The sequence below is a fragment of the Sus scrofa genome, chromosome 5 (genome assembly GCF_054392235.1).
Source record: "Sus scrofa isolate SSC_HxYL_T2T_F1_AM1 chromosome 5, Sscrofa_HxYL_maternal_Yorkshire_Landrace_v2.0, whole genome shotgun sequence".
NCBI lineage: Eukaryota > Metazoa > Chordata > Mammalia > Artiodactyla > Suidae > Sus > Sus scrofa.
The window spans coordinates 18,627,845-18,647,911 of record NC_139387.1 but is presented as its reverse complement, the minus strand read 5'-3'; the positions used below and the strand labels follow the sequence as shown (position 1 = coordinate 18,647,911).

Genomic DNA, 20,067 nt, shown 5'->3' with positions numbered 1-20,067 from the left:
CATATGTTGGAGACAGCCTTTTTTAAATAGCCAGAGACTCAGAGTGTACATAACTGTGTCAGTGGCCCAATCCTGGACCTCACTCACTCTTAGGTTAATAAAGGCATGACATTTTCAAACGTGAATTTTTCAGAGTAATTTAAAATGACAAAAATAATTTAGCAGTAAATTCTTGAGGTCCTTCTGTGTGTATTTCTTGAGTCTATGGGTCAAAGAGAGTAAAAAATTAGAGAGCAAGAACATCTAGGAGGTAAATTGCTGATAATTTGCTCTATCAGTAAATAGGCCTTCTTATTTTTCCTACAAAATTCTGTAAATTTCCAGTGGCAAAGACTGCTAGTTATCAACCCCAATATCAAGTCTTTTCTTCCTTAAAAATACAACCCTTTATTTTTAGCTGGGCAAATGCCTGAAATAAAGACTATAAATATATTTTTAAATTGAAGTACAGTTGACTTACAATGTTGTGTCAATTTTTGCTATACAGCAAAGTGATTCAGTTACATACATTCTTGTTTACATTCTTTTCTATTCTGATTTATCTCAGGATATTGAATACGGTCTCTGTGTTATACAGCAGGATCTTGTTGTTTTCCCCTTCCATATGTAATAGTCGAATCTATTAACCCCAAACTCCCAGTCCATCCCCCAACCTTGGCAATCACAGGTCTGTTCTCCTTAAGACTATCTCCTTTAACATGGGAGAATAATATCTAAGATGAAGTTACACGTGCAATTTCTAGATAATATGTTTAAAGGGGAAGGCTATTCCCTTCTTGGTCTTTTGCTCCTACCTGTAATGCAGAATTGATGGCTGGATGTCAGGCAGCCTAAATGAACCCTGAGGCAGTATGCTAAGGCTGGATGTAACAGATTGCTTTTCTTTCTTTCTTTTTGTCTTTTTAGGGCTGCACCCATGGCCTATGGAGGTTCCCAGGCTAGGGGCTGAATCAGAGCTGCAGCCACTGGCTTACACTACAGCCACAGCCATGCTGGATCTGAGCTGTGTCTGCTGCAACCTACACCACAGCTCAAGGCAATACCGGATCCTTGACCCACTAAGCGAGGCCAGGGATTAAACCTGCGTCCTCATGGATGCTGGTCAGATTGTTTCCGCTGAGCCAGAAAAGGAACTCCCATTTTATTTTCTTACAAGACTTTCTTGCTGTGATTATGAGAACAGTATATACCTTTCTGCTCCACTGACTTTGGGCATGGTCTGACTTGTTTGGACAATGAAATGTTAGGAAACATGGAGCAAACAGAAGCTTTAAATATGCTCGTATAGTTTGGCTTGCCTTCTCGCTATTGCCATCTGCCTTAAGGAAAATGTGGCCCAGGAGCTGCTGGTCCCATGAAGAGAGCACACATGGAACAGTTCTGAACCCAACTTACAACCTGCATCCAAGCCAAGGCCAGCTGATCCCAGCCATGTTCAGTAGATCCACATTCTATGGGTGAAAATAAATGCTTCTTATTTTAATCCATTGAGCTTTAGGGTTATTTATTTGTTATGCAGCTCATCATCTATAACAACAGTTAACTGATAACGGTGCCAGCGCAAAAAATGAGAAGCTGGAACCACAGTGATTGAGGATCCTAGCCCGGGAATACCTAGCTCTGGATTTCTTCTACCTAAGAAAGAAATGAACTTGTCTCTTGTTCAAGCAGATATTAGGTTTTTCTGAAACTTGCAGCTCAAACCACTCCTATCATATTTCCATTCCTTACACAATAGCTTAACAGGCATCTCAGTGAGATTTTTGTCACTGGGCTTTCTATCTTTCTTTTCCTCTTTTTTTCCTTTCTCACTTCACTCCTACACATCTCCATGCTCCTGTATTCTTCTTAAGTCCCAACCCCTCATGCTATCCCCAACTCCATCTACACCATCATATTCAAACTGCTTTGGTTTGACCCACATGCATCACACTAAGTCATCTTAGCAGGCAATCACAACAGACAGCAAAAATATAGAATTCAAACCTAATGCTTTTCATCAGACAGGCGGATGCTATCCCTATGGGGGCTTAGGAATAAATCTTTTATACAGGTTTTATCATTTAAGAAAGTTAGTTGAAATCTGGCTATCAAAGACAATGTTTTAAGCATCTACTATGTCTCTGAGTAGCATCTTTTAAGTATCTATTGACATGAAAGTTCTGTTTAAGGAATCCTAGATTAAATGCTCTTTAAAATAGGCTATTATGGACTTCCTGTTGTGGCTCAGTGGTTAACGAATCCAACCAGTAACCATGAGGTTTCAGGTTTGATCCCCAGCCTCGCTCAGTGGGTTAGGGATCCGGCGTTGCCACAGCTGTGGTGTAGGTGGCAGACGCAGCTTGGATCTGGCATTGCTGTGGCTGTGGCGTAGGCTGGCGGCTACAGCTCCAATTCGAGCCCTAGCCTGGGAACCTCCATATGCCGAGGGTACAGCCCTAAAAAGACAAAAGCCAAAAGCCAAAAAAAAAAGGCTATTACTCATGACAAATGAATATAGGACTTTGGTATAACAGAATTTGAGATGGAGGATTTGTATGTTTTATATCTGTCAAATACAGAGGCAGATTATATGAAGATACTTTAAAAAAATATATATACATATATATTTTTTTGCTTTTTAGGGTTGCACCTGCAGCATATGGAGGTTCCCAGACTAGGTGTTGAATCGGAGCTGCAGCTGCTGGCCTACACACAGCCATAGCAACAAAGACCGGAGCCACGTCTGCGACCTACACTAGAGCTCGCGGCAACACCAGATCCTTAACCCACTGAGAGGGGCCAGAGATCGAATCTGCATCCTTATGGATACGAGTTGGGTTCGTTATCACTGAGCCACAAAGGGAACTCCTAAAATATATTTCTTGATTGTAATATACAGACTTCTTCATTCTAACCACTCCTTTAGAATATTAGCCTCCATAAACTTTCATTTCCCCTAGCAGAAACTGATCAATATCATATATACTTTAGTTCTATACATTGTTACTGAAGTAATCTCTACTACAGAGGAGAGTATACTAACATTTTAATATCCCAATAAAAATATCTTTGAGAGTCAGAGCTTACCTTTCATTTTATTATTACCCCATATTTACCTTCAGCAGAAGAGGTCTTACAGAAATATAATTAAATGTCACACTTCCCTTTGCCTTTCTAATCTTCCCATTTTCTCTCTTTTATAGCTGTGCCTGCGGCATATGGAAGTTCCCAGGCTAGGGGTTGAATCAGAGCTGCAACTGCCAGCCTACGCCTCAGCCACAGCAACGCCAGATCCGAGCCGCACAGCTCATGGCAATGCTGGGTCCTTAACCCACTGAGCGAACTGACCTGATCTTCACGGATACTAGTTGGGTTCATTACCACTGAGCCACAATGGGAACTTCTGTCTTGCCACCACTTTTATCTCCTCTTCCCAACACATTTGGAAGTTGCTATGCAGATGCACACAGAGTGCCTGTGAGTATGTGTGTGTTGGGGGGAGATGGGTAATGGCGGGAACCATAAAGGCCAGATTTTGGCTCTCATGTGTTTCTAGGCATACAAGAAACTGGGAGGCTCTCATTACCTTTTCAATTAAAATGAAAAAGCATCAATAAAACCTAATGATTACATGCTGGATTAAACAGATATTTTAATAGGACTGACCATCACCTGCTTATTCCTACCTTTGATTTCCTATCAGTTAGCTCTATAACCTAGGTCTGTTCAGAAATTAGGGCAGGAGTTCCCGTCGTGGCGCAGTGGTTAATGAATCTGAGTAGGAACCATGAGGTTGTGGGTTCGGTCCCTGGCCTCGCTCAGTGGGTTAAGGATCCGGTGTTGCCGTGAGGTGTGGTGTAGGTCGCAGACGCGGCTCAGATCCCGCGTTGCTGTGGCTCTGGCATAGGCTGGTGGCTACAGCTCCGATTCGACCCCTAGCCTGGGAACCTCCATATGCTGTAGGAGCGGCCCAAAGAAATAGCAAAAAAAAGACAAAAAAAAAAAAAAAAAAAAAAAAAAAAAAAAGAAAGAAATTAGGGCAAAAAGGTGAAATTGACTCTTTTTTTTTCTTGTTTCTATATGGCAACTCATATACTTTTATTTGCTTGCTGAATTCAAAGGAATTTTGCATATGCAAAACGTACTATTTATCTCACCTGTGCCACTATACCAGCTCTATGACACTGGGCACAATTCTGAAATTTTCTGCAATTTATTTTCCACAGCTGAGAACAATGCTTTAGGATCACATTTGTAAAACATAAACATTAGTAGCATTTGGTTTTTAGTAAGCCCGCCATAAATACTAGCTATTTTTATTAGCAGAAGCCTCCCTTAAAGCATTTACTTTATTCTATTTCCACCCGTGAGGTCCAGATTATCCTAATCCCACACCTTCCAGAAAATGGAGGCACTTTACTGAAAACCACTCAGAAGAGAGAGCCATCTATAAACCCTGAGAACCTATCTTGCAAAATCTAATTCTCCTTGCTTTTGGCCAGTTGATACCATTCTCGTGTTACTTACTCATCTTTGTAAAGCCTAACTCTACAAAAAGAATCATGCTGAAAGAATTCAGCTTCTTGTCTTCAAGGCCAGAATGTTACCTGGTTGCTTTTGCCGGGGTTTTGGCAAATTGGTCACGCATGTATGTGGGCACATGAGGATATTGCAAGGATGGAGCGATCCCTCCAGAAAGAGCTGTTTTGTCTGAGATATATGGATCCCTCCCAGTGGAGTTTTGGGCAATGTATTGGCAGGTACCAGAGCAAGACAATAAACCCCCACTTGATGAATGCTATCGATTGCCTAGAAAAAAACAAAAGAAAAACATTCAGTGAGATTAACTTTACAACATTTGGCATCCACCTAACAAAATCCATTATTCTATTCTAAGGTTTTTCTGTTTCTATCCATTCTAGGTCTAGAATCTGGAAGATTATTAAGACCCCACACATGTAAAGGCACCTAATCTTTCCAGTGATGGCTGATGGGTAAGGTACAATCTAAATGGACAGAGCTGGATACTGATTTGTAAGTCTCAATAACTGCTCTCTTGAATGACAATGTTCAAAATCCAGAACACTGTTTTTGTTCTTTAATAGATTACTAACATAGCTCAGCTACATAATCAAATATTTTTATTAAGAGCAACAGAAGTGTCAACAAGCCCTTGCTTAAGTGGTTTACCAGGTTATCAGGCATCCCCTCCACAAAACACCCGGGTGAGGCCCTTCGCACACTGAGCCCTGGAGGCCACCAGCTCCCGCGGTGCACCCCTGCTCCCAGCCATGCACCTGTGTGCTCCCTGAGTGTCAGCTATGCTTGTGTCTACACCTTTTACACCAGCTGTTTGTGTTATGTGCTTGGACAATTTAATTAACTTTTACATCAGCTGATAAAATGTGAATGCAAAACAAGAGAAAGAGTTATGCTTTGGGAAGATGCGTTAAAGATGAGCTCCTAAAAAACGACTGTTGATAGGTATGGGCAAGTTAATTCTAAAAGGGAAGGATTATGTATTTCAGTTTCTTTCCAAATACTCATGTTCTAGACTAACTTAAAGGAAATGAAATCGAAAACCAAAGACAGTGTGTCTGGATGTAGTTTACGATATAAGTTGACCTGGGACCCAAACCAGTGTATCCACCCTCCCACTGCTCCACATCAAATGAAGGCACACTTAGACAGCTTGTGTTCCAATTTAATACTTGAAGAATTTCTTGTTTTCATGGTTTTCTGCTTCAACCACCTTTTAAAACTAGCTAACTATCAATACCAGTTCCAAACACCAGTTGAGAAGGTTCTTTTTTTTATTACCCGCAAGTCTTACTGAAAAAGGAAATACAGCCTGAGAAGAAGAATGGACTGAGAGTCACAAAAGACAGACAAAGCCTTCTATTAAAACGACGTAAAAGGAATAAACCTGAACAGCATGTTCCTCAGACTATCCTACTGAACAGCATGTTCCTTAGACTATCCTACTAACCAACAGGGATGACTGGGAAATGGGAAGTCTGGAAGAGTTCCTAAGTCCCTGGTCTCTTAAAATATATAGGAATTTAGCAAACGTATTATTACATGTAGCCTGGATTCCTCAATGAAAACACACCATCTGGTAAGTCATCTAGTAACCACCTTCCTTAGAAGGTGTTGAGTTAAGTGTTTATATATACGCAGACCTGGAATGAAACAGTCCCTTGGCTCTAACCTGCTAGAACATATGGTGTTCTTACTGTTCCACTCCAGATCCAAGTGTCCCAAGCTGCGAAGAAACTACAGAGAAAATAATGTCCTCTTATTTCATGCCCAAATTAGACCCCAAATGACTTTAACAGGAATGTGGATTAATGAGTTAGCACTGCATTTAATTCCTATAGTTGCTTTCCAGGGAAAAAAAAAATAACAAGTATCTTGGGGAACTCACTTCCTGTAACAGGAAAAAAAATGCATAACTCACCACAAGGTTCCACTACTACTATTCCCCGAAGTTCTTTCTGAACGAAGTAATAAGCATACGAACAGTATGAAAATACTGTTTGAAAATATGAACAGTATAAAAAACATTCTCTTTGCAGGTCTGACTTTTAGCCATCTTTCAGAGATCACCCAGTCCTACTTTCTTCATAGTTTTTTCTATCTAGTCTATCTTCAGCAGATTCTCTCTCTTTTTTCTGATTTTCCACTACAAACAACCTATGCTACACCAGCTGATAACTTAGAACCACAGACCCTGGAGACAGGAAGAAACCTTAAAAGTCGTCTGGTGTTATCACTTATCTCATGCTTGCAGCATTTCTACAACACTACTAACTGGCAGTAACTACATCCAAATGCCCCACGCAGACGCGTTAAAGATACTGGAAACGATCTCAATACCTATAAGCTGCTACGGCAAGGACAGCCCATACTTTCTTTGGACCATCCATTTATCCAATAACTATTTATTGAGCCTACTCTGAGGATGTTCTAACATAGCTATTGGGTTCTGGGGACTGACAGGGAACAAGAGAGAGAAAGTCTTGGCCTTTATGGGGCTTCTGTTACAGTGGATATGGAAAAATAATAAATATGAACACATACATTGATAAATACTGAGTAGAAAAGTAAGGACGAGTGAGGGGACACAGTGAAAAGGGATGTTATTTAGATAGAGCAGGCCTCTCTAAACTCCTTGATGGAGATCATGCTTAGATTAACATTCTTTCTTAGGTCAATAATAATCACGATTGTCTTTTATGGAATGCAGGTACTTAATATTTCAATTCACTATCTAATTACCCTCAATTAATTGTTATAACGGCTATGTAATACAGATAATTTTATCCCCACTTTACAGATTAGGAAAATAAACTCCGTGAGGCTAAGTCACCTGCTTCAAGGCACTTATGGGGTACAGAGTGGAGCTGGGATTCAAAGTATGATTCTAAATGAACGCTAGGCTCTTTTCATCATTCCAGCCATATCCCCCTACACTGAGAAACACAGAAACATATCCTCTAAAAACATACCCTTTATACTGAGCTCAAACCTGTCTTCTTCCCTAGTGGTTTATTCCACCTAGATCTCTAACTCCAGAGTAAAGCTCTTCCAGAGTAAGAACAATATCTTATGTTTTCTTGGATCCCTCACACTCCAGGCATCACCTGGAGCCTCTAGTAATAATACTGTAGCTGTTGGCACGGGACTGGTTACAGTCAAAGATGTGTTTTACATCTGGACACCTAAAACGTTCACAGGTAGTAAATGCTCAGGCACAAAAAAGTGAAAGAACTTGCCAAAGCTAGTCAAATTCAATTGTTTTTGGTGGCCTGAGCGGAAATATATACTTTGTGGTCCACAAGGAGGCATGGTATAAATCATCTGATTTTGCTAGCATTACCCAGAATATTTCAGCAACAACGGGGAAGAAAAAAAATAAGGTGGCACAACTGGTTTTTTTCGAAGAAAATGCTTAAGCAGTGGCTGCTGCCACCTGTAACAACAAAGTCAGCCGTCCAGACAGAGACCCCAGGTGCACTCACCTGGAGCACACGGCTCATCCACTGGAAACTATCTTCCTCAGAAGCGTCAGGTCTTTGTTCCGCAACTACCACGATGCGCTCATCATAAAATACAGACACAGAAAACACAGCAATTCTAAGAGAGACAGATCAAACACATCAGGACTCCCTTCACAACCAGTCCTATTTGCTTTGCTCAATTGGAACTACAGAGAGGAGACATCCCCACCGCACTGCCCAGGAATGAGGAGTTTAGAAAAGAAAACGTCACAATCATTGCCATAGAAACGAGGACTCAAAAGACATGTATTAAATAAGCACCACTATCGGGAATGATGGGACGTCGTGATGAATAAGACGGTCCCTGTCTTCGTGGAGCTCATGTGTCAGGGACAGAACAAACAAATAAATATGAAATAACGTCATGTCGTGATACACACTAGGAACCCGAGGCGGGGGGGAGGGGGCGGTGTGCGGGGGGCGTGCTATGAAGGCGGGGGCGCTGGGCGGCACCTCCCAGAGGAGCGGACATCGGAGCAGAGACCTGAATGAGGTGAGGACGCGGGCCGCGCGGAGATCTGGAGGAAGAGGTTTCCGGGCAGAAGGAACGGAAAGCGAAAAGGTTCTGAGGTAGGAACGAGCTTGGCAGGTTTGAGGAACAGCAAGAAGGCCAGTGTGCCTGGAGCAGAGTGGTGAAGCAGAGAGTGATGGGGAGAGGTCAGACCCAGGCCCGGGTGCTCACGGGGGACCTGGGAGGCCAGGGGGAGGAGGCTGTTCTGAGTGAGGTCTCCGCTCAAACGTCCCCTTGCTAGTGAGGCATTCCCAGGCCGCAGGGATAAAGCGGCAGGCACCCTCCCCCCCCCGAGTGTCATTCCTGCACAGCGCTCTGCAGCATCTCCAGAAGCATCTCGTTCCCTATGGTGGCACGCAGTCGGCACCCAATAAATATCTGCTGAATGAACGCATGAAATCATGGGAAGTCCCTGGGAGTTCCCATCATGGCTCAGCAGTAATGAGCCCAACTAGCATCCGTGAGGACGTGGGTTCGATCCCTGGCTTCGCTCAGTGGGTTAAGGATCTGGCATTGCCATGGGCTGTGGTGTAGGTTGCAGATGTGGCTGGCGTTGCAGATGTGGCTGGCGTTGCTGTGGCTGTGGTGTAGGCCAGCAGCTACAACTCTAGCCTGGGAACGTCCATATGCTGCAGGTGCGGCCCTAAAAAGAAAATAAATAAATAAATGGGAGGTTCCTGGAGGGTGGAGTACATGGCCAGCAAGCCTGACCACCTCCTCTCCTTCTTTCCTTTTATCCACACATATTTAATGAACACCTACCACGTGCCAGGAGCTGTGCTGAGTGCTGGGGATATGACTGTGACCAAAGACAGGTCTAGTGCCCCATGGACTTTACCTCTCAGAGGAAGCCACACCATTACAAAAAACTACACATTTTGGGAACTGGTTCTCCATTGGTTTAATTTTTCTTACTTATTCAAAAACTAAGGGACAACAAGACTGCTTTCAAGACATCTATCCATGGTCGTAAACTACTGAATAGCATATCCATTATTCAAATATCTACCAAATATCTTTTCTTGAATTAATAAGAAAAAAGGATATCTAATTGACTTCATTCATGGAATTCAAAATTAGTGCTTATGTACTTATGTCAATCTCTGCATTAAAATGGTATAATAATTTAGTTAGAGTCAGGTGAGAGACATGATTCTTAGACATGATTCTTACAACCCCTATACAGTGGCACCTAGCTCAATCAGACCGAATGGGACGATTTCTGTACTGAAGGAATGCCAGAAGTTCAGTGCTTTAGAATTCTCCTCAGTCCTTGGAGTTCAACACATAGTAATAATTAAAAACTGAAATACAGGATATGGTTATCATATTCTTCTCAATTACAGCCAAAGAACCAGACACTTTAAAATAAGTATTCAAAGTCTGGTTTCTGCTACGCTTAACCAAAAACAAACTCATCGCTTGGAAAGAGAATCTACAGAATACAACTCAAATCACCCTATAAAGATATCTTTAAAAAAATTAAAAAATAAAGATAACTTTAGACTCCACTGGAAATGCTAACATTTGAACTTTGTACCACTCACCTTCCTCTATAAACAGTCTTTATTGATTCAACAGCCAATCCAGTAGCAACAATGTCATCAGCATTATGTCTTCGGCCACTAACCATCAGTAACCCGTCCATTTTTCCAACCACAAAGACCAAGCTGCCCTGAGAGGTAACAATGATTTACACACTTAAATAGTAAAACAGAAATGTCATTTCCACCTTGAAATAATTCTCATAGAAATATAAGAAAACAATACCGTATTTTATGGATTCTAAGAAAGTGTTTCACATCTTGACATCTCAGAAACAGTCATCTTACAATTAATAGGATCTTTTTCTTTCTTTCTTTTTGGTTTTCTTAGGGCCACACTCTTGGCATATGGAAGTTCCCAGGCTAGGGGTTGAATCGGAGCTGCAGCTGCTGGCCTACACCAAAGCCACAGCAAGGCCAGGTCCGAACTGCATCCGAGACCCACACCACAGCTCACGGCCAACGCCAGATCCCTAAGCCACTGAGCGAGGCTAGGGATCAAACCCGTGTCCTCATGGATCCTAGTCAGATTAGTTTCCTCCACGCCACAACAGGAACTCCCAGGGACAGATTTTAGAAGAAAATAAAACTAGGATACCACATGTGCACAGTTCATTTTCCTAGTCATGGTTATGTCCTAGTTCATCTCCTGTACTTAATCACGGGATGGATGCAGAGGAGAAAATTAAGTCATTTAACACTGGAATGAGGAAGAGATTAAGACAGTTTTAATGTGACAGTGAATGTCTCAGATTTATAAGGGTAATGTTCCATCTGGTAAGATTAGAAATAAGCTAATAAAGGTCTAAGGAATATGGTTGGAGCCTCACTTTTTCACTAAAATAACTGAAATGCAGGGAAAACTACTGTTAATGCCTTAAAAACATCACTGTATAAATAATCCAATTATTTATTATTTCATATAATCAGTATCAATAATTCTCACACACTCATTTGCAATAAGCAACTTTTCCCATTCATTATAGAATTCCTAAATTTTAGGACTGACTACTTAGTTATACTCAATTATCTAATCATCTTCATTTGAATATGACTCACTGATTTACTGAGCATAAGACAGTGCCATATACTGACTGGGTTATGTAAGTAAGACATAATCTCTAGTCTCAAGAAGCTACTGGCCTATCCTTCTGTCATCCCAGAAGAATCAGCCATTTTCAACACAGTCTGAAAAGTGCTGCGGTGGAAGTAAATGAAGAGAAGGAGACAGTCACTGCTAGTTCCTCAATTTCTCCTTTTTTTTTCACAGTAACATAAAGAATTTCTAGCTGGGCATGGCTGACCAAAGTAAAGACTGCATTTCGGCCTCCCATGCAAGTAGGTGTGGCCATGTGCCTAGTTCACAGCGATGCAATGTAAGCAGAAGAGCTGCTCAGCAGCTTCAGACAATCTCTCCTAAGAGAGAGGAGGACTGTACTTCGTCCTGTGCCCTGTTTCCTGGCATGCAGAAGCCATGGCTGGAGCCTCATCTTAGACCTCAGTGGTACAGGGGAAGCTGAAAGCAGCTGGGTATTTAAGAATTTCTTGGCACTGAGTGAAGAAGTCAAGACAGCAAGTGTAGACGTCTCTTTCTAGGAGAGCAATTATCTTAGAGGTATGCCCTCACCCCCACCATCACCCATAAATGGTGGGGAAGACATGAAATAAAATTGAGTCTTTTCTTATTTAATCTGAACTACCAGGAGGAGAAAAAAGAGAGGGTGAGGAGGAAGTGAGAGATGGAAGAGAGGTATGTGGGCTCAACTACGATAAGGAATGTCTACCACTTACAAAATAAAATTCAAACTTTCCATTATGTCATGCAAAGCCCTTCATTCATGCGCTGGCTCTCTGCCCTCCTCACTGGCTTGTGGAAGTAACTATGAGCTCTTTGAGAACAGATTTGGTACTCAGTGCCTCCAAATATATCGCTTCTCGGCCTTTTGGCTAAGATCAAGTGCAGTGCCTCCAAATACCATTTGCTGAAAAACAAATTGTTCTCATTCAAAGAATTTACCGTCACATCTGGTACAGTACTGATAATCTGTATGAAAATGCTTTGTACACTGTTTATTACGGTTTTCCTTTGCTATTAAAGGTAACTTTTTCAGCACTCTTATAATTTACTGTAACATATTAATCAAATCAAAAAAGATAGCAAGAGGAGTTCCCATTGTGGGTGAGCAGTAAGGAACTCTACTAGTATCCATGAGGACGCAGGTTTGATCCCTGGCCTTGCCCAGTGGATTGAGGATCCGGTGTTGCCTTGAGCTGCGGTGTGGGTCACAGACGCGGCTTGGATCTCATGTTGCTGTGGCTGTGGTGTAGGGTAGAAGCTGAAGCTCTGATTCGACTCCTAGCCTGGGAGCTTTCATGTACCACTGGTGTGGCCCTAAAAAACCAAAAACCAAAAACAAACAAAGAAACAAAAGGTAGCAAGAAAAAGTGAAGAGTTTTGAAAATAAAAAATGTCATCTTAAAAGTGAAAGAGAAAAAAAAAAAAAAACCCAAAGGAAACAAATGAAAAATAATGTCTTAGTTTGAAGGAATAAAATGATTTTGGGTAATGGAAGCAATAAACATTAATTCATTTTAGAACATTTTTAGTTCTGCTCTAAATGTAAGTTAAGCAACCCTGTAACGGTCCTAGACTAACAAGAATTTGTTTTGTGCAAATATTTGGGTCAGATGCACCAAAACAAACATGAAAGCATCACTTACTGGCCCTACAAACCCCAGCAATCCTGACCGGATGAATGGCACATCCCCAACAGGAGAGCCTGCAGAATTCACTGGAATCACCTAAAAAAACAAAAGAAACAAAATCTGTGTTTTTTTTAAATGCATTTGATTTTTTAAAAATCTTAAAAAAAAAAAAAAAAGACTTCTACTCAATAATACATGTTTGTTGAAAATTAAAATCATATAATGAATCTGGTAATTCTTACCCCCTTAAGAATAGCAAACATTTATAACTTGTTCTTTATCTATTTTTTTAGATTAATATATTAAGAACTTTTTAAAAAGGCATCACAGGAGTTCCCTGGTGGCCTAGAGGTTAAGGATCCAGCGTTGTCACTGCTGTGGCCTGGGTTCGATTCTTGGCTCAGGAACTTCCACATGCCGTAGGCATGGCCCGAAAAATAACTAACTACATACATTCATAAATAAATGGATCATATCATATATACAGTTTTCTAACTTGCTTTTTCACATATTATACGTTTCACATAATATACATATGTTGGATACCTTTACAAATTGGTCAATCTAGCTCCCTTTGAAGAGTTCCTTAATATACCATCACATGTTACACAGGGGATGAGACAACATATACCTTGGAGTTAGGTCTAAGGTCAACATCTGACTTGGCTACTTGCTAGTAATATGGGCCTTGGGTAGATTCCTAGACTTCTCCAAACCTCAGTTTCTTTGGCCATAAAGTGGAACTCCCAGTGCCTCTCCCAGGCTTAGAAAAAGGAGGAAGGGAATGTCAACAGATTTGTAGATGTAAGCACAGTTCCCAGCCCAGAGTCAGTACTCAGGAAACCAACAAAGTTAGTAATATGAGAATATAACAAGTCTTTCTGGCTAGGTAGGTCGTTTCTGATTTTTCACAAATTTTTTTTTTGTCTTTTCTAGGGCCGCTCCCACAGCATATGGAGATTCCCAGGCTAGGGGTCGAATCAGGGCTGTAGCCGCCGGCCTTCACCAGAGCCACATCAACTCCGGATCCGAGCCGCATCTGTGACCTACACCACAGCTCACGGCAAAGCCGGATCCTTAATCCACTGAGCAAGGCCGGGATCAAACCTGCAACCTCATGGTCCCTAGTCAGATTCGTTAACCACTGAGCCACGATGGGAAATCCAGAATGAGTCTTTTCAATTTGAACAGGCTGTCCAACAAAATTATTACAAAATTTACATTCCACCAATGACATATCAGAATGTTTTTTCCTATACTCTGGCTACTATTATATGTTGTCAGTTTTTCCAAACTTTGTCAATCTGGTAGGTAAAAAAAAGATAATTCCACTGTTATTTTAACTGCATTTCTTTATTACTAGTATGGATTAATTTCTTTCTTTTTCAGGGGGGGCAGGTATGCCTGGGGCATGCAAAAGTTATGGATGGATTTCTTATCCTTGCGTTCATATGTGTTACAAAGGTTTTCTCACCAGTAACTTATTTTTAGGGCAGAACCCACAGCATATGGAAATTGCCAGGTTAAGGGTCGCATTGGCGCTTCAGCTGCCAGCCTAGGCCACAGCCACACCAGATCTGAGCTGTATCTGCGATCTACATCACAGCTCATGGCAACACCAGATCCTTAATCCACTGAGCAGAACCAGGGATCGAACATGCATCCTCATGGATACTAGTCAAGTTCGTTACCACTGAGCCGCAATGGGAACTCCCCTAGTAGCTTATTTTTAAAATATAACTTTTGGAGTTTCCATTGTGGCTCAGCAGAAATGAATCTGACTACTATCATGAAGACACAGGTTTGACCCTTGGCCCTGCTCAGTGGGTTAAGGATCCAGCGTTGCTATGGCTCTGGCGCAGGCCAGCAGCTACATCTCCAGTTCAGCCCCTATCCTGGGAACCTCCATATGCTGCAGGTGTGGCCCTAAAAAGAAAAAAAAAAAAAAAAAAATTAAATTAAATATAACTTTTATTTTCTGACTAGCCATTACTATGTCTTTTGTTCTAGTGAAATATTAACCACATTGGAAAATTTAGAGTCTAAATGTAAAGATCCATTAAGAAAAATATTAGACACTTTAATTTGTAAAACCATCGTAATTGTTTTCTTCTTTTTGGTTAGGATTTTTATTCTATTTCACTATTATTAAATTTATACTGCAAATTTCAAAATTTCTTCATCACTATGGCCCTAACAACTTTAGTATTAAATCTGAGGATTTTGGCTATGCAGTTGCCCTCATAGGAAAAGCAACATAATAAAATATTATTGATATCTTCAAAACACTTCTTGAGGATCTTGTTTATATAAAGAAAATGCAATGAAGAAAAAAAATCAGATATTGGAAACATACGAAGTCCAAGCACTTAAAAGAAAAACAAGATGAGATTTAAATTAGTAAAATGTGGGAGTTCCCGTCGTGGTGCAGTGGTTAACGAATCCGACTAGGAACCATGAGGTTGCGGGTTCGGTCCCTGCCCTTGCTCAGTGGGTTAACGATCCGGCATTGCCGAGAGCTGTGGTATAGGTTGCAGATGCGGCTCGGATCCCGTGTTGCTGTGGCTCTGGCGTAGGCCGGTGGCTACAGCTCCGATTCAACCCCTAGCCTGGGAACCTCCACATGCCGTGGGAGCGGCCCAAGAAATAGCAACAACAACAAAAAGACAAAAAAAATAAAAATAAAAATAAATAAATAAATAAATAAATAAATTAGTAAAATGTGGAGTTCCTGTCATGGCTCAGTGGGTTAAGGATCCAGTGTTGCCGTGAGCTGTGGTGTAGGTCACAGATGTGGCTCGGCTCCCGAGTTACTGTGGCTCTGGCATAGGCCGGTGGATACAGCTCCGATTTGACCCCTAGCCTGGGAACCTCCATGCGCTGCGGGAGTGGCCCAAGAAATGGCAAAAAGACAAAATAAATAAATAAATGAATAAGTAAAATGTATATATACTGAGCAGAGGTAAGTAATCACCTGTGAAAGTAAACTAAGAGAACGGCAATAAACAGTTTATGAATGTCAGGAGTTCCCTTCGTGGTGCAGCGGAAATAAATCCAACTAGTATCCATGAGGACATGGGTTCGACCCCTGGCCTTGTTCAGTGGGTCAGCAATCCCACGTTGTGGTAAGCTGTGGTGTAGGTCGCAGACGAGGCTCGGACCTGGCGTTGTTGTAGCTCTGGCATAGGCCAGCAGCTGTAGTTTGGATTTGACCCCTAGCCTGGGAATTTCCATATGCCAAGAGTGCAGCTCTAAAAAGCCAAAAAAAAGTCTATGAATGTCCACTTCCAATTGTGAATTGGTCACAATTTCTGAAGGCAGGCGAAGAATGTAGGAGTACGATGGTGGTGGTAATAATAGACATTAAATGATATATATATATATATTTTTCCCCCCGTCTTTTGTCTTTTTACGGCTGCACCTGCGGCACATGGAGTTTCCCAGGCTAGGGGTTGAATCGGAGCTGTAGCTGCTAGCCTACATCACAGCCACAGCAATGAAGGATCTGAGCTGCATTTGCGACCTACACCACAGCTCACGGCAACGCCAGATCCTTAACCCACTGAGTGAGGCCAGGGATCGAACCTGCCACCTCATGGTTTCTGGTCGGATTCGTTTCTGCTGCGCCACGATGGGAACTCCCTAATGATTTCTGTTATACCATTGCAGCCTGTGTAAACACAGATGATGGAGCCTTTTTCAGCCACTCCCCCACTCACAACTCTCCTGCCATTTTTATCTATTATTACCCAATTACATGCACTGATTTTCAAATGGCATGGTACATAGATGTGCCCTGCCATACTGAGACTGAGACCGCTAGTCTAGATTACAGAAAAGGGAAGCCAAAGACCTGAAAATTGGCAGTGGTCCTATATGCCCCGATTAGTGTGAAGGGGACATGGTCCATAAACTGGAGTTTTCTGTTCCCTTAAAGGTACCCCAAGGTGAGTTAATCCCAATTATGAAATACAGACAATTAATTATGCCTGTTCTGATTTCCAGGCTTACCAGGCAATTTGGCTTCACATGCAAACTGGCTACAGGAAAACGATGCACTAGCTCCACTGGAATATGAGCTATTTGAGGAGTTTTGTTTGTTTTCTTGATGTACCACAAGCATCTACAATAGTGCCAGACACAGAAGGCACTCAATCAATATTTCTCCGACTGAAAGACTGAATAATGGGAGCAATCTGCCGTCTCAACAGGACAGGTTTTCATTTTTCGGGGGGGAGTTGGCATTCTGGTTTACATTACTCTCTACAAGCCTGCTTAATCGAGTCTACTCTTTTTTGCTTTTTTTTTTTCCTTTTTTTGGCCACACCTGTGGCGTACGGAAGTTCCTGGGCCAGGATTGAATCCGAGCCATAGCTACGGAAATGCCAGATCCTTAACCCATGGCACCACAGTGGGAACTCCACTCAAGTCTCCTCTTTTTTTTTTTTTTAAAAGGCAAGAAAGAAATTTATTAAGATAGGACATTTGTGAGAGATGCAAGCAGGCAGACAAGGAGGCTCTGCCAAGTCTCCTCTTGAAAGACGGATATTTAACAGATAAACAATAGCCCTTCCTGCGTGACAGGTGCTGGTCTAAGCACTATATGAACATTAGCTCGTTTAGTTGTCATAGCAACCCTGAGGTAGATACTAGCTTTTTAGGGCTGTACCTGTGGCATGTGGAAGCTCCCAGGCTAGAGGTCTAATCAGAGCTATAGCTGCCGGCCTCCACCACAGCCACAGCAATGCGGGATCCGACCCATGTCTTCGACCCACACCACAGCTCACGGCAATGCCAGTTCCTTAACCCACTGAGTGAGGCCAGGGATTGAACCCACATCTTCACAGATACTAGTTGGGTTCGTTTCTACCGTGCCGCAATGAGAACTCCCGATTACTCACATTTAAAAGAAAAGGAAATCAGGGCACAGAAGGGTTACACAACTTACCTGAGGTCAGCCAGTGCGCGTGGACTCGGGAGTCCAGCCCTGGAGAACACACTCCCAAGGGCTATACTGAGCTACTTCCTCTCAGCCAGGTTGGCTGCCCTGTGGTCACCGTGACCTCACCCAGCACTTTCCCCACCAAACCTGAATATCATGTACCTCAAACGTATTTTTTGTCACACCAGCAAGCCCAAAGTACATCATGCCTCCTGTTCTGGAGCTGACACAGATTTCTCCAATTTCGTCTGTTTTGCAGAGTTGGGGAGGTCCGTCAGGTTTCACAATGCACATCATCCCTAGTGTACAGAAAGCACAGTCAAGGGATAGTTTGGAAAACCTTCACAAAAACGACTTTGTCCTTATGAACCCAGAAAAGTTTCACATTTAATGAATGGCTCAAGTAAGAATACCAAACAGGAATGTTAAAAAAAAAAGACCTGACAATACATAGGTATATCTGAAATTTCTATCTTTTAGCCCTGATGGTAAATAATTTTAAAAATTCAGCAAAGGAGTTCCCGTCATGGCTCAGTGGTTAACGAATCCGATTAGGAAGCATGAGGTGGTGGGTTCAATCCCTGGCATCGCTCAGTGGGTTAAGGATCCAGCGTTGCTGTGAGCTGTGGTGTAGGTCACAGATGCGGCTTGGATCCTGCGTTGCTGTGGCTCTGGCGTAGGCCGGCGGCTACAGCTCCAATCAGACCCTTAGCCTGGGAATCTCCATATGCCATGGGTGCAGCCCTAGAAAAGAAAATAAATAAATAAATAAATAAATAAAAATTCTGCAAATACTCGGGTTGTTGCTGTGGTGCAGGTTGGAGCCCTGGCCTGGGAACTACTGCATGCCATGGGCGTGGCCAAAAAGATAATTTTTTAAAAAATAAATAAGTTTAGGAGTTCATGCTGTGGTGCAATGGGATAGGCAGTGTCTCTGCAGCACCAGGACACAGGTTCGATCCCCAGCCTGTGGTTTGGAGGATCTGGTGTTGCTGCAATTGCAGCATAGGTCACAAATGCAGCTTGAATCTGATCCTGGCCCTGGGAACTCCATATGCCACATGGTGGCCAAAAAAAAAAAAAAAAAAAAAAAAATCAGACATGGAAGCAACTTAAATGTCCACTGACAGAGGAATGGATAGATAAAGATATGGTACATAATATACAATGGAATATAACTTCACCATAAAAAAGAATGAAATAATGCCATTTGCAGCAACACGGATGCAACCAGATATTATCATACTAAGTGAAATAAGTCAGAGTGAAAGACAAAGATGATATGATATCACTTATATGTGAAATCTAAAAAAGGATATAAATGAACTTACTTGCAGAACAGAAACAGACTCATAGGCTTTGGAAACAAACTATGGTTACCAAAAGGGACAGGTAGGGGAGGGGGAGGGATGGACTGGGAATTTGGAATTGGCATCTGCACACTGAGGTATATGGAATGACTGGCCAACAGGGACGTGCTCTATAGCACAGGGATTTCTACCCCTACCCGATATTCTGGAATAACCTATTTGGGAAAAGAATCTGAAAAAGAATGGATCTGTATATACGTAAAACCAAATCACTTTGTTTAACATCAGAAATTAACACAACACTCTACATCAACTACACTTCAGTAAAACTTAGAAAAAAAAAGAAAATCACTAATAACAAAAAAATAAATTCAACAAACAAAACATACAACAGATGCAAGTTGAAGTTTTAGAGACAGTGACTTATTAAAAATGACTGCAAAGTTGAAGGAAACAGGTTAAATGAACTACCCTTTCACCAATCAAACTTAACAGGCAAAAAGCAGTGTACCCCTTCTGCAGCCACAACATTGTGGCAATTACAGAGGAAAATGGAAAACTTCAGTATCACTCAGTACTCAGCTTTCTTTTCTTTCTTTTTTTTTTTCTTGTCTTTTTGCCATTTCTTGGGCCGCTCCCTCAGCATATGGAGGTTCCCAGGCTAGGGGTCGAATCGGAGCTGTAGCCACTGGCCTACGCCAGAGCCACAGCAATGCGGGATCCGAGGCCGCGTCTGTGACCTAGACCACAGCTCACAGCAACGCCGGATCCTTAACCCACTGAGCAAGGGCAGGGATCGAACCCGCAACCTCATGGTTCCTAGTCGTATTCGTTAACCACTGCGCCATGACAGGAACTCCAGTACTTAGCTTTCCACATGAACAGTGGTAACAGAGGCATTCACAACTAAATCACACAATTTTGCTGGAAGGTAAATTTGATTAGAATTATTTAAATGTTAGAGAGCCTTTGAGAAAATAAGTGACTACTAAATTTTGCATTCCTAGCT

At 42.0% G+C, this 20,067-nt stretch overlaps 1 protein-coding gene across 11 annotated transcripts in view; it reads right to left on the bottom strand.

Moving 5' to 3' along the window:
• DIP2B (disco interacting protein 2 homolog B) overlaps positions 1-20,067 on the bottom strand; it is a 234,650-nt gene that overhangs the window by 31,864 nt on the left and 182,719 nt on the right. For 6 of the 11 annotated variants that reach the window (XR_014803179.1, XM_084955582.1, XM_021091658.2 and 3 more), the window contains 5 exons: positions 17,911-18,047; positions 12,822-12,902; positions 10,104-10,231; positions 8,007-8,121; positions 4,590-4,791 (listed from right to left, as the gene is read on the bottom strand). Coding sequence is in view for 6 of the 11 variants with exons in the window: in XM_084955582.1 (XP_084811708.1) it covers positions 4,590-4,791; positions 8,007-8,121; positions 10,104-10,231; positions 12,822-12,902; positions 17,911-18,047 (663 nt within the window). In the remaining 5 variants the exon portion in view is untranslated. Of the gene's footprint in view, positions 1-4,589; positions 4,792-8,006; positions 8,665-10,103; positions 10,232-10,407; positions 10,592-11,050; positions 12,903-17,910; positions 18,048-20,067 lie in introns of those variants that run through there. The other 5 variants (XM_084955587.1, XR_014803180.1, XR_014803183.1 and 2 more) reach the window with 5 other exon arrangements.